This window comes from Amblyomma mixtum, unplaced genomic scaffold, assembly GCF_055824585.1.
Source record: "Amblyomma mixtum isolate Tamu unplaced genomic scaffold, ASM5582458v1 scaffold_27, whole genome shotgun sequence".
Taxonomy (NCBI): Eukaryota; Metazoa; Arthropoda; class Arachnida; order Ixodida; family Ixodidae; genus Amblyomma; species Amblyomma mixtum.
In genome coordinates, this window is record NW_028317724.1 from 328,762 (window position 1) to 344,081 (window position 15,320).

At 46.6% G+C, this 15,320-nt stretch overlaps 1 protein-coding gene across 6 annotated transcripts in view; it reads right to left on the reverse strand.

Annotated features, from left to right (window-relative positions):
- The window catches only part of LOC149324514 (uncharacterized), a 168,507-nt gene that overhangs the window by 32,484 nt on the left and 120,703 nt on the right, over positions 1-15,320 (reverse strand). For 4 of the 6 annotated variants that reach the window (XM_089565457.1, XM_089565455.1, XM_089565453.1 and 1 more), the window contains 2 exons: positions 6,901-7,005; positions 6,195-6,299 (listed from right to left, as the gene is read on the reverse strand). In XM_089565457.1, the coding sequence (XP_089421583.1) occupies positions 6,195-6,299; positions 6,901-7,005 (210 nt within the window). The remainder of the gene's footprint in view (positions 1-6,194; positions 6,300-6,900; positions 7,006-15,320) is intronic. The other 2 variants (XM_089565458.1, XM_089565456.1) reach the window with 1 other exon arrangement.

Consider the following 15,320-nt stretch of genomic DNA (forward strand, 5'->3'; position numbering starts at 1 on the left):
TAATGAAAACGCCTGTGCCGACGCAAGCGAATTAAAGATGATGACACACCGTGTTTTGCATCGCAAGGAATTTTAGTTGAGCACACATCTCGACGCCCTACGCGCTCTTACCATACTAAGAAAGTTACCGCGTTTTCATGTAAAACAAATGTTTTTAAGTACTCGTTCTTTCCTCATACTATCACTGAGTGGAATGGTCTACCTGCTGAGGTTGTCAATTGCGAATCGGTCAATTTATTTTTACAAGCTCTGAAGGATGTATAGGGCTCTTATGTATCCTTGTTTTGGGCCAAGTCCGATCCCTTCGTTTGCTGAAGGTTCGATGTAATTACATGTTCTCTGCCTTTGTATTCAATTTTGTGTTGTATGTTCTGATTTTTGCTCTGTTCGCTATCTGCTTCTTTTGCAATGTACTTGTCATTTTTTTATCAATATGTTTGTACCCCACTCCTGCCTAAGGCCTGTAACACAGGCCGGCAGTATTTGCTAAATAAATAAATAAATAAATTCAAAAGAAATGCAGAAGCCTGAGACTTTCGATGAACGGAAGCGGACGGATATAGAGTTTGCGGACGCTAAGTCGTACGTTAGTGTTTGATGCGAGAAATGCAAAACGAGTGATATATTCCTTACCGCATCTAAGCTGCGGTAAGGAATATATTTATTTATTCAAATACCCTAAGGGCCCACTGGGGGCATTACATAGGGGGGGGGGGGGGGGGGAATCAGAGCACAATTTTCAAAGGCAAAAAAGCACTTTAGGTGGTTAATACGTCATGTTGACAAAGAACATAACAACGTAAAAACTGTTACAAAAAATGCACAAATAACAAAGAAAGAGAACATACTAGTTTGCAAGTGCGATATAAAAGCAAATCTGGTTACTAAACGCGCTAGGATTCCAGATATGTTAGCAATTCCGACTGAAATAAGGAAAACTGGGTTATGGTAGCGGTACTGGAGGGCAGCTCATTCCATTCTTTTATTGACAAGGTTAAAGGCGAATTCTTGTACTTTTCCGTACGAGCGAAGATGGGGTTAACTTTGTAGATATGATCGGTGCGACGTGAAGTATGAGGTGGCGGTAAGATGTGCGACCGGGCAAATGATGTACTGCTGTGAAAGAGAGTGCGAAAAAAAGATAATCTGGCAAATTTTCTGCGCATTGTAAGGGGCGGCATGTTGAGCTCTTCCTTCAAAGATGAAACGCTTTGAAATATCGAGTACGATGATAGGATGAATCGCGCGGCTTTATTCTGGACGGCTTCAAGTATATTGGTGAGGGTGGTTTGGTAGGGATGCCAAATGATTGACGCATATTCCAGTGAAGGGCGAGCAAGAGAATTGAATGCTTGAAGCCTGGTGTCCCTGTCGGCTGGATATAGGCGCCGCTTCAGGAAGCCAAGTTTTCTTTGTGCTTTAGATGTAATATTTTCTATGTGGTCTGTCCATGTTAAGCTAGAATTTAGCAGAATGCCGAGGTATTTAACCGATGGAACCGAGTGTACTATGCTGTCATTTATTAGGTAAGTGTTGGGTTACGATTTTGAAACAGAAGTGAATTTCAAATGTTTAGTCTTTTCTCTATTTATTTGCATCTGCCATTTGCCGCACCACTCTGTTAGCTTGTTCAGGTCAGATTGCAAAGCTATGACATCGTTAGGACTAGATATATCTCTGTAAATTACGCAGTCGTCGGCAAAAACGCGAACTGTCGAATTGATATTTAGTGCTATATCATTAATATATATTTAAAATAAAAGCGGTCCTATTACTGAGCCTTGAGGGACGCCAGACTTAACAAGGGTTAGGCTGAAAATATTATCATTTAATTTAAACGCTTGAGAACGATTTGATAAAAATTGTTCAAGCCATCGAGTTGTATTGCCGTCGAGTTCGATGCTGCGTATTTTCAGTGTTAGTCACGGTCAAGCTTTTGAAAAATCAATAAAAATGCCATCTACATAATGACCAATTCAAACGGTGGCCAGTAAAGTCACCTGATTGGAGGGTTCGAACGGCTGGCTGCTGCAAACGTCACCGGAGACTATAAAAACGGAGCCGCGCTGAGCCGGCGCAGCAGACGGGTAGCAGACGAGGCATCACGCCAGAGAGTCGCTCTCCCTGGGCATCGCCCCGCTCCTTCGTGCTAGCCCGTTGTACTCTCGGCCCTTGTACCGATTATGTAAAGCCACTGTACATACTGTACATAAACGTTCCGTTCACTCACCGTCGCCTCGACCGTTTCTTCGATCAACTCTGCGCAACAGCGGCAGCAGGCTGAGATTCTACAATCCCAGGCCCAGTTGCAACAGTGGTGGCAGCGGTGCGATGCCCATTCGTATTGAGGGTAAACTCGATAACCACAACACAATTAAAACAGCACCAACTTCACGAAGGACGCAGAAGGAGAAGACAAGGCACATGGGCTGACTAAAAACTGACTGTGTCTGTGTGTCGTCTTCCCTTTCTGCGCCCTTCATGTAGTTTGCGCTGTTTTCTTTGTGATAGACAAGCAACGAGCTCGTGATGTGTTCTTCGGGAAATGGATACTTTGCTGGAACGAATTGAGGTGTCAGAGAAACCTCTGCACGTCTTGCCGGTTGCTGATGCAGAACCAGTCATCGACATATCCACCAGGTTAAAAAAAAAACTCATTCTGTCGACGGAATTGTATAACCAGGCCTGGGGTGCGGCATGATCTCGGTGACCACAACCGACAACCCTCACCAGAACAGGATTTGGCCATCCTGGTGTAGTTCTTGGCCTTGTAGTCATTTATAAGCTTATGGACGGCAGAAACAAGGCTAACATTCTCATGAATTGCAAGAAGCTGAAGGGCACAGAATATAGCATATCGGAGGACTTCTCCCAGCGGGTACAGTCAATTCGAAAAAAACTCTGGACTGCTACTGCTGAAAACAGAACCAAAGGAGAGAAAGTCATGCTGTCGTTCAATAAAATTAAAATAAATTGTAAGCTGTTACGGTGGGATGAAGCGCAAGATAAATTAGTTCCACTTGGTTCAAGACGACAGCCTCAGTACAACATCAGAAGGAAAGATGGTCGTGTAAATCGAGAACCAAGCCGCACTGACGCAGTTAAACAGGAGTTCCGTGTTCTGAATATTAATGCTCGCAGTATTCTGAAAATAAAACTGAGGGACTGGAAAGTGTTCTTTTAGCGTATGAGCCGGACGTTGCAGTGCTCACTGAAATCTGGCTGCATGATAACAGTCCTGATAAAGACGTGGTACCTGATTCGCACGAAATTGTCCGCCACGACCGCCAGAGGGGGTGGCGTAGCCATTGTGTTAAAGAAAGGAACAGATTATAGGCTTCTACCACATAACAGTAGTGCAGAAATGGTCTGGATTCTGCTTCATACTTCCAAACGCAGCATTCTCGTTGGCGCCGTTTTCAGGCCACCAAATTCAGTTTTGTGTTCACTTGAGGTACTGTATGATTTTCTGCATGAACACAAAAACCGATACGCGCATATCATTTTGTGCGGTGGTTTTAACTTGCGAAAGATAAACTGGGAATCGTTGAGTGTCTCGTCGGCATGCCAGCGTTCTGATTTGCTACTTGACATTGCTTTTTCATTTAATTTGAAGCAGGTCGTTGTTGAACCATCGCGGGTGACTGCGACTACGAGTTCTCTTTTAGATCTTGCGTTTGTATCTGATGTTATTGAACGGTTGGGGTTTACGGTAGATATTATGCCTGGTATATCCGACCACGGTCTAGTGCTCTTCAAAATCAAAATGGCACGTCCAATTACACGCAGAACAACGAAACAGTTTTATTCGTATAATAATGCTATAATAACGCTGAGGATGAAAGTATTTTAGATCTTGAACAAGACTACGACAAATTTTCTGCTATGCACATTGACAGCGACATGAGTCCGAATGACTTGTGGTTGTGTTTTAAAAATACAGTGCACAGGCGTATGCATCGGTACGTCCTACTGAGGAATAAAAAAATCCATAGCCACAGTCCTTGGATTACGCGTGAAATACTTTATTTAAAGTGCCGTACAAAACGCCTTTCCCACAATATGCTGAAAGTCGGACACAGTACTCTGGGATCACTTTGCAGAGACTTAAGAAACAAAATAAAGGTATCAAAATTTCAATACTTTGATGTTAAACTGCACAAATTTCTCGTTAATCACCCACGAAAATTCTGGGCTCATCTAACCGAAAAAAGAGACGCCGTAAACAAACTGACAACAAATGATGGGGACGTTAGTGATAACGAAAAAATAGCGACAACATTTAATGACTATTCCTCTTCCGTGTTTCTGGTGGGTGATGACCGGACAACTGATTTTAGATCAAGCAATCTTCATGTTTCCGACCTTACTATAAGTGAGGCAGGCATTTTATCGGCTCTTCTTCACCTAAATACAAAGAAATAATCTGGGCCAGATGACATTCCGAACAAGTTTCTTTACAGGTACGCGGAATGGTGCACGAAATACAAGACACAGAGACACTGTGTCTTGTGTATCTCTCGTCCCTGCCTTTTTTCGCGCTACGCCTCCCTTAAACATGCCTAAAGTTGTCCCAGTCCATAAATCTGGTAATAGGCTGCGCGTCACAAATTACAGGCCAATAAGAAAGCTGTGCACTACAGGTAAAGCAATGGAACACTTCATTTCTAAACACATCACAACGTTCTTGGAGGAAAACAACTTTTTATCTGAGTCTCAACATGGTTTTCGGCGTGGTTTATCGACTAATACACAGTTATTACACACTACCAAAGATTTCTTCTCAAGTCTTGATACAGCATGACAAATCGATGCCATTTTCCTGGATTTTGAAAAAGCGTTCGACCGAGTACTCCACTGTAAACTTTTACTTAATCTTCAGCACATCTGACAAAATAAACAAATTCTAGAATGGCTTGATTCATACTTATCACACCAGCAGCAGTACGTGCAGATCTCTGGTTCAAGTTCGTCGATCACTCCAGTGTTTTCAGGAGTGCCGCAGGGCTCTGTCCTCGGGCCACTTCTTTTTCTTATATATTTAAATGACCTCAAGTTCGATTCTCCCGTGCAGGCTCGTTTTTTTTTTTTTTTGCAGCCGACTGCGTAATTTACCACGTAATTCTCCCCAAAAGTTATCAGCTAATTATATATAACTATTTAGGTGCTGTTAATTGGTGCAACAACTGGAAAATGTCGTTAAATGTTAGCAAGTGCAAACAAATGACCATAACCAGGAAAAAAGTTACATTGCTGTACTCTTACAAAATTAACAGCGTCCCTCTTGAACGGGTCGATGAATTTAAGTACCTTGGCGTAACGATCAGTTCGAATCTAAGTTGGAGCCCGCACATTAATAATATAACCTCAGCGGCATCTAAGAGACTATGGCTAATAAGATACCGGCTAAAACATGCTTCCACTATAACAAAGCTTGTGGCGTATACTTCCCTAGTGCGTCCACTACTCGAATATGCTGACGTAGTATGGGACCCGCATACGAAAACGGATGCCAAAAGTATAGAGCGTGTCCAAAGAAGAGCACTACGCTTCATTTTCAACGCCTGCGGAAAACATGTATCGATATCTGATCTTCTTAGCCGTTCCGGTTTGCCCACCTTGGAATCTCGTCGCAAAATGCATCGCTTGAAAATGTTATTCGACATGGTCAATAATCAAACCAGAATAGACTTTCACACTTATATGCAGTATAACAGAACACTACGCAAAGCCGAAAGTTGGGCAAGTTGCATAACGTTCATTATGTAAATATAGCGCACAAGGAACACAATTGGAACGGATAGGAAACGACGGATAGAAAAAAAAAGCGTTTGTCTGCGTCGTTTCCTATCCGTCCCTTGTATTCCTTGTGCGCTATTTTTACATCATAACAGAACACGACACACTCCGCACAAACACGATAAATCAATTGTAGTTCCCAAATGCAGAACCACTGCATACAAGCTGTCGTTCTTCTCAAGAACGATAACTGGCTGGAATGCATTACCTCACGAACTGGTCACCTTATCGCCAGCCGAAACATTTTTATCTCCAATCAACCCCAGCCGGTCAAGTTAGGGTATTTGGTTCGATTCTGGAGTGTTGCCCTTGTCGCGTGTTGTTTTATATTTTAATGTAAAGTGTTTGTTACTTGTCTATTATTTGAATTGTTCGGCAGAAATTTTGTTGCCTACCTGCAGGCCTGCAGGCCTTCTTTTTTTCCTTTTTTTCCGTTGTTTGCTGTTGACAAAGCACTGTGCAATTGCATCCCCACTCCTGCCGTGGCCACCAAAAGGCGGCTGGAAATATTGAATAAATAAAAATAAAACAACCTTCTATGAACAAACCAAGGCTACATGTAAGAGTTCTTTATATTCTCTACGCATTTTTATAACATGACTGATAGTGTGAACACTTTTTGTTGTCGATTATCCCTTAAGAAAGCCTGCCTAATCATTTGATTGATTGATGCCTAAGGCTGTCTGACTATTAGCGATTACCTTAGTAAATACCTTATACGCAACGGGCAGTAAGCTGATCGGCCTGTAGCTTTACAAGTCTATGGCGTCGCCCTTCTTATGGATTAAGATGATGCTAGCATTCGTCCAAGCTTCTGGTACGCTCAGCGTGATAATTCACTCTGTATAAAGCGTGGCTAGTTTTTCTAGCACAGTCTGCCCACCATTATTCAAAAACTCGTATCCACTCTCTCTGCTAGTATGGTTCTCTTCGCGTGCGATGCCAGGCCAATAATCTGTGCACTTATGTCACCGTCTAAGAGTGTCGGCAGTATTGAAGGGACAGCTTGCGCTCAAGCAACTAGGCTAAGTTTAGAGAACAAGCAAGCTGTGTGTTAGCACGTTACAACGTTTGGTCATTAATTCTGCGTAAGGTATTTACCTGATCCTTTATGGCAATGATGGCTCGAAGGCACCAGAGGATGATCAAGATGATGCAGCTCGCCGACACCCACACTATCCAAGGGATGAGGTAGTAGCGGCGATTCTGCAAATACATCAGCACCAATATCAGCCTGTAGTAACGTTCAATGCAGGACTCTGAGATCATGAATGGCAGTCTACCAATATCCTCCAAGAGAAAAGTACACAACAGCTGTATTTTACCGGTACCCACCTATGGGGCAGAAACGTGGAGGCTAACAAAGAGTGTTCAGCTTAAGTTAAGGACAACGCAGCTAGCTATGGAAAGAAAAATGATAGGTGTAACGTTAAGAGATCGGAAGCGGTTGGAGTGGGTGAGAGAACAAACGCGCGTTAATGATATCCTAGTTGAAATCAAGAGGAAGAAGTGGGCTTGGGCAGGGCATGTAATACGAGGGCAAGATAACCGCTGGCCTGTAAGGGTAACGGAGTGGATTCCAAGAGAAGGCAAGCGTAGCAGGGGCCGGCAGAAAGTTAGGTGGGCGGATGAGATTAAGAAATCTGCGGGAATACGGTGGCCGCAACTGGCCAAGGACATGGTTAATTGGAGCGACATGGAAGAGGCCTTCCATGTCTTCCAGAGGGAAGACTTCAAAACATTTGAAATTGCATCAGCAATAACCAAGACCGTATGACCTAGAAATGGTCCCCCGAAATCAATTTTATTTATTATTTATTTATACATACTGCAGCGCAATCATATGCGCTATGGCAGGAGTGGGAAAAACAAAAAAGCAAAATACTAAAGGTAACAAAATGCAACAAAATGTACAAAGTGAGCACAATAAAGTTCAAAACACACAAAAAGTAACAACCAAAAAGGAACTGTTAATGGCACGGCAGGAATTTTCAGGTATTATGTGTCTTCCATGGCAGTTATAAAACTTTGAACTGGAGATGGACGAATGGATCCAGGTAGAGAATTCCAGGCTTCTATTGAACGGGGAAAAAAACTGAATTTGAACAAATTAGTACGTGCAAAATACGGTATTAAATTTAGCTCGTGATGACTTCTTGTAGATGATAATGGTGCAAAGTTAATGTAGTGGTTAACTGAGAGCCTTACCGAGGAATTTACGATACAATGTAAGAATTTTAGTGATTCAGTGTGGCGACGGGCGGAGAGCGTGGTTAAATACAATGAGAGAAGTGTAGAAGAGGGTGAGAAATCGCGATCATAACGATGACATATAAAACGCACAGCTTTTTTCTGGACTGCTTCTAACATGTTAATTTCAAACTGCTTGTACGGGTTCCACACTACAGCTGCGTAGTCAAGAACAGGCCGGATTAAAGTTTTATACAGCAGTAACTTTGTGTCTTTTGGTGAATTTGGTAACGTGCGTCGTAGATAACCTAGTTTTTTAGTGCTTTATTACATACGTAATCAATGTGATTAGACCATGACATGTTATGCGTGAATATGATACCAAGATATTTGTACTGAGAAACCCTATCTACCACATGGCCATTGAACGAGTAATTATAAAGGGAAACGGAAGACTTGTTACAAAAAGACACGAGGACGCTTTTATCAAAATTAATTCTCATTTGCCAGGTGCTACACCAACTACAAAACCTATTAAATGACTCTTGCAGATGACGATGATCATTAGGGCCATTAATTAATTCGTATAAAACAGTCATCAGCGTAAAGACGAATGTTAGAAGAAATGTTATGTGGCAAGTCATTTATATATATTAAAAAGAGTAGCGGTCCAAGGACGGAACCTTGAGGCACTCCTGACGTCACATCAACAGCAGCGGAATGAGAAGAATTATAAGATACGAACTGGGAGCGGGATGAGAGAAAGCTAGAAATCCAATCAACCAAGTGAGGATTGTTTAGTACAGCATTTAGTTTAGCAAGAAGTTTGGAATGTAGAATAGTATTGAACGCTTTCGAGAAATCTATAAAAATGGCATCAACTTGGTTGCCGATATCGAGGTTAAGTAATTTATCATGAATGAATTCTGTTAATTGTGTTACTGTACTAAAACCGCGCCTAAACCCATGCTGAAAGTTAGATAGCAAATTACTGGATTCAAGAAAAAGCATGATGTGTTTCTGAATGACGTTTTCCAACATTTTGCATGATTGTGATGTCAAATAAATCGGTCTATAGTTAGACAAGCATTGCCTATCACCGGATTTATAAAGAGGGAGCACTTTGGCTAATTTCCATGAAGAAGGGACAGTAGCAGATGATAAGGAGTTATTGAATATGATGGACAGGTATTTCGATGACCATGTAGCGCCCGGCGACGCTATAAAGCGCCGGCGCTGAGATCGGCGTTACAGCGCGCGCTAGAGGAAAATAAAGACGGACAGCGCGTGCTCGTGGCGCACGCCCGGCACGGGTAGTCCGGAACTAGAAGCCTGCCACGCTGGTCGTCTTTGTCTGGTGCTCCGCTGCGACCCCGCAAATCTTCAACAGTGGTGACCCGGCGAACCGTGCCTTCTACCCAGCGGCGTCCTAGCATGGCGTACTGGCAGCACCCAAGTTTCGACCCGCCGCTCCCGGCGTTCCGGCCTGCAGGCGTCGGCGGGTGGTTCGCCCAACTGGAGGCTGCGATGTACCTGAACGGCATCACCATCCAGCCGTTCAAACACGAAGTCCTTTGTGACATCCTCCCGGCCGACCTCCTGCGTCGGCTCACCTACTCTGCTTTCGGCGGCCGGCCATACGATGAGCTGCGTGCGGCCGTCTTGGCGTACTTCGGCGCCTACTACGTTCCGCCGCCGCTCTACGACGCAGCGGACCCGTTTTCGCCGCCGCCAGCCTCTGGCCCTGCACCGGCCTCGCTCGCGCCCACGCAGCCTTCATCAGAACCCGGCCCGCCTCAGCAGCCCCTCGCCGCATCGCCGCCACTCCCATCCAGCGTCTCCAGCCCGGCTGTCTCTCTCGACGCCACACCAGGTGGGATCCGCACGAGCTTCGCCTCGCGTCCTTCTCCCACTACTATCGTACCCGCGTCTCTGGCCCTGCCTCTTTGCGCTTCAGTGGCGTTGTCGCCAGAGCCTCCTGCAGCCAAAGACGACTCTGCGGCAGCAGCCGTGCCGAGGCTTCCGGCATCTCCATCTACCTCGTCACTACCGCCAACCGCTCTGCAGGCCTCTTCTGTGCGGTTGAAGCCGTCGCCCGCTGATGCTAAAGAGCCCTCGACAACGACCAAACCTGCTTGTCACACTCCCAGCCCCTCAGAAGGTCCGCAGAGCACTACTCGTCATCAGGAGCAGGATGAGAAAGCCAACCCGATGACAGCAGTAACAAGCACGGCGATCGCCTCCAGCCCCACTTTGCCTGAAACAGTTCCTGACCCCGTGTCAGCGCTTGCTCTCAAGCCCGACCATGCCCACACGCGCATCAGTACTGGCCAGTCGCTCCGGACGGCCACTCCCGCTTTACCCCAGCACCTGGAATTGAACCCAGCAACTTCCTCCGTCCTCACCACAGCTGTCACCGTTGTCTCGTCGGTCACACCTGTGCCAACCCTAGTGGCCGGACCGCACTGCTCGCGCCCTACATCAGGGGCACCTGAGCCATGTAAGCCAGCCATTTCCACCTATTTGGACGACTTGAAGCTGGCGCTACAGCAGCGACACGACACCACGCTAAAGACCACATCTGTCCACGGAGCCGTTTCGACCGCTCCCTTGCTTGTGACGGCGTACTCTGTGTGCCAGCTTCCCGCCGACATCAGCTGCAACGGTCCAGCCCCAATGACACTTGTGCCAGCGGGCAGCACTACAGTCGGTGACGGCCCCACCATGGCCTCCATTGCCCTAATATGCTTTGTCAGCTCGGCACCCTGCATCATTCGCCCATTGCGCAGCAGCCAGGCTCGTCCACCTGAATCCGCGCCCTCCACCCGACGGCTCTTCCCGGACCCTGACATGAAATTACCGGACCCTCCCTCCATCGCGTGACCTCCATCTGCACCCCGTCGGCGCGTACATTTCGCCGTTCCGTCTAGGCGGGGGGCCCTGTAGCGCCCGGCGACGCTATAAAGCGCCGGCGCTGAGATCGGCGTTACAGCGCGCGCTAGAGGAAAATAAAGACGGACAGCGCGCGCTCGTGGCGCACGCCCGGCACGGGTAGTCCGGAACTAGAAGCCTGCCACGCTGGTCGTCTCTGTCTGGTGCTCCGCTGCGACCCCGCAAATCTTCAACAACCACATGGAGTAACGACCCGCTGAGCAACGGGTCGCAGTCCAAACTGTGAGCTCGACGAAAATGACAAAAAGCGTATCGCCATCGGCTTTCCTTCCTCTTATGACAGAATCTGATCTTTTCAGCATTTTGTCTAGTCTGAAACGTAACAAATCTGCCGGACTTGACAACATTTTCACAGGTGATCTGATAAGAAACATTACAGCTCTGAAAAATGTTTTACTGCTTATCTTAAACGGCATAATTAAGAGTGGTACAAGCCAGAATCACTGAAGAGCGCTCGCGTTGTTCCTCTGTACAAAAGTGGGAAGAAGAATGATATTGCAAACTATCGCCCTATATCTATTCTTTCCTGCGTATCCCAGATATTGGAAAAACATGTACTTTCTGTAATGAATGCTTTTATTACTAAACATGACCTAATGAGTGGGAATCAGTACGGTTTTGTCAGCGGGTCAGGAACACAGGTGCTATTGGAAAATCTCTCCGATTTGCTGCATCAAAGCCTGGAGAACAATGAGGTAGCATTCGCACTTTTTTTGGACGTAAAAAAAGCTTTCAACACGGTAAATCATCAAATTTTGTGTTCTAAACTGTACTCGTATGGATTTAGGGGTCTGCTGCTGATAGCAGAAGCGATAAGCCACCAACTGAACCCGTGCCGACACCGATCTTTCATTCGTTTCTCTCTCTCCCTCGCCCCTCTTTCCCTCGCCCCTCTGGCTATATAATATCCCTTGATCCGAGAATAAAGCGTCATTCTCCGGCCTGGCTACGCTGTCTGATGCATCGACCGGGAGCGGCTTGTCCACCGACGACGCCGTCTCAACAGGGTCCTTTTTTGTCTTTAATTGAAAACTATCTTCACAATCGTTCTCAAGCAGTCATGTTTGGGCCTATCTGCAGTGACGCTGTAAAAGTGCTGTGTGGTGTCCCGCAAGGGTCCGTTTTATCTCCTTTGTTGTTTAACTTATATGTGAATGACATATGTGACCATGTGAAATCATCCACCATATTCCTTTACGCCGATGACACTTTACTAGTCTCAAGCAACCCTGATTTTTCATATGCCCTGGCTAACCTCCAGGAGGACGCTATTAAAGTTAGTGATTGGTTTGCCTCAAATTTAATACAAATAAATAACACCAAATCCAGACTAGTCTGTTTTCGTAACCCGCATAAAGATGTACCAAGTGCAGGTTCCATATATTTACACACCTCATACTGCTCTTTGTGTTCTTGTCAACCTATAATTAGCGTCCCGTCGGTTAAGTATCTTGGTATATACATAGACAGTGATTTGGCATGGAATACTCAGATGGCGCACATTTGTAAGAAACTCAGAAGTGTTGCATGCTTGTTGTTTAATTTGCGAACTATGATGCCATTTTCTGTGAGAAAATTAGTCGCCCAGGCTCTGGGGTATAGTGTCTTGAGATACGGTATGTGTTGTTTTTTTAACTGCTCTTTCACATGGGAATGTCGTGTTAATAGGATTTTGAAAAACATTGCTACAAGCGTTCTCTACTTGCCGCAGGAAAATCTGCCCAACAGTGTCTTTACCGCAGCCGGTTTGCCTTCTTTTGACAATCTTTTTAAACAAATTCTAGTACTGAAATATTTTTGGAATAGCGCATACAGACACATAAATACGAAACCGGTACCGTTGAGACATGTACCTCGCTATCATAAACCGAGAGTGCGCACTCACTACGGCAAAGCAACTAGAAAATATTACGTGCCAGCTATCTTCAACGAATTACCGGATGATTTATTTTCTTTAACCACCCGCATAAAACTGCGTGTTGCTGTTCAAGCGTTAGAGAATCTTTAACATGTACTAAAATCTTATCAGTGCTTTTTCATTTTTTCCGTGCCAAAATTTTTGTGTTCTTCATGTTTACGTCTTTTAATTTTCTTCTGCCTCTGATGGAGCTCTGATGGAGCGCGAAGATTGCCGCGGCTGCCGGTTGTCGCCGCACAAGCCCACTTGTGGCTTCGGCGCTTCCGTTTCTTTGTATGTTCAGATTATGCTGAATAAAGATTATTATTATTATTATTATTATTATTATTATTATTATTATTATTATTAAACGCATTGTATATTCCATCTGGACCGGTACATTTCTTAACATCGAGGTTTAGTACAAGATTTAGGATGCCATCAGGGTTTACCACAACATCACTGATTGCTAAAGAAGAAATTATATTGGTGAGCGGTGGAATGACATTGTTATCGGGAACGAACACAATGTGAAGCTTTGACCAGGGTCGCTGCCGGAAAGGCCAGGGTGTCTGCTGGACTGGCTGTGCAGCTCGATGTTGAGCCAGGCACATTGTACAGTTCTTCGCACTGTTGCCAATGTCATTGTCTATGGCACCAGACATGGCTCCTGCCAGTCATCTTGCTCTTCTCAGTGGCATGGTGGCTGACATGAAGCAAACCAAGTACCTAGGCCTGCAGTGATCGTAGAACCACGACTCTTGATGAACATAGCAGACAACCCTCATAGAGACTGAGCTTAGTGCTTCTAGTATCGAAGGGATTCCACTGCGGTCCTACTCGAAGAATTTCTCCTCTCAAAACAGAAAGAATAAGATATCCCAGAAGTGGATCATTTCTTGTGGCTCGTGCCAGAACAGCAGGTGACATGAGTCGTGGATATGCCTGCTCAAGCAAGAAGATCTCAGCAGGGCGAGACAGTGCAGTGCTGTGTTTGGGCAGTGGCAGTCTACTAAGAGCATCAGCATGGCCGAGCGCTTTGCCAGACTTGTACACAAGTTTGTACTTATAAGCGGAGAGCTTCAGAGCCCACTTTACCGCTAGATGTGAAGCTTGCTGCACTTGCACTGGAACAGCTTTCACTTGAACAGGCTTGTTGGCACCCAAAGGTCCTTGAAGTGGCTTGTGGTCAGTGTGTATCTCAAACGATATGCCCCACAACTACTGGTCGAGCTGATCCACACCAAACATTCAAGCCAGTGCCTCCTTGTCAAGCAGACTGTAGTTTTCTTCTGCTTCAGGCAAGCTCCTTGAGGCAAGGGCAATGGGATGTTCTTGGCCATCAGCATCTTTGTGAGCCAGAACTGCACCTATGTCATATGTCGATGCGTCGCAGCTGAGGCATACAGGCCTATCAGGCGGAAATGTGTAAGAACTGGAGCTGAAGTTGTGGGCCCTTCCTTCAATCCCTCCGCGCACGGGGTCAGTACATAGCCCAAGAGTGGGCTTCCTTACATGTCCCGGGGCGTGCGAAGAGAGAGACCCACTGCGGGGTTCGAGCACCGAGCCGTAAGGGGTCCAGTCTGCTCTTGCCGCGCTCGTGCGCTCTCAATCCAAGAGAATTAGCACGTTAATGCAGCACACGCATTTATTGTGCTGACAACCACGACACACACATACACAAGGCACTGCATGCGGCACTCCTTCAACCCGTGCGCACCTGGCGTCCACCGCCACCCGACAGCGGGACGCAGACGATGCGCGCGCAGACCGGTGCGGAGGGAAAACTCTAGTGAGAGACGCGGCTGACTCGGTTCAGCGGCGGCGGTTACTCGGCGGGTTTCGGCGGGCACTCGCAGGTTCCGCAAGGGCGGGGCGCGAGGCTCTCGGCTTGCGATGTGCAAGGCACGCGAATGCCCGTCGGACAAGGCCTCGGGGACAGCGAATATCAGCCGCTCACGTACCTTGCCGCTTGCGTCGGCCCGTGTTCCGCCATCGTCGCACGCCTGCCACCAACCTCCCGCGCTCCCGCAACCGGCTACCGAACAGCACAACTTCGCCCCTACGTCACACCCCCGCAGCCCAATTAGCGGACCACGTAGCACGACCCCCCTGTGGAGCACAGCCGGGATCTTCACGAGACCGGAGGGCCCAGCGGGTGGTTAGGCAGCGTCCAGAGCCGTACCGCGCCTCCGCTAGCGGACAGGGTTTCGCAGCAGTCGAAAAGGAGCAGCACAGGCTGCCCTCGAGACAGCGCGAATGCCCACATCCCTCTCTGCTTAAGTGCCCTGGTCGGTCTGGAAAGCCAGCCGTATATCCGTCGACAGACACGCAATGGCACTGCAAGGTGGAGTCCTTCTCGCCAGCCTCCCTTTCCCCTTGCCCTAACGCGCTACGCTAAATGGTATATATTGCAACATTCCTGGGCACTCTCGTGGCGCCGTCTCCCGGCCGAACTGCCTTCCCCGCTATTCTGGCTAGC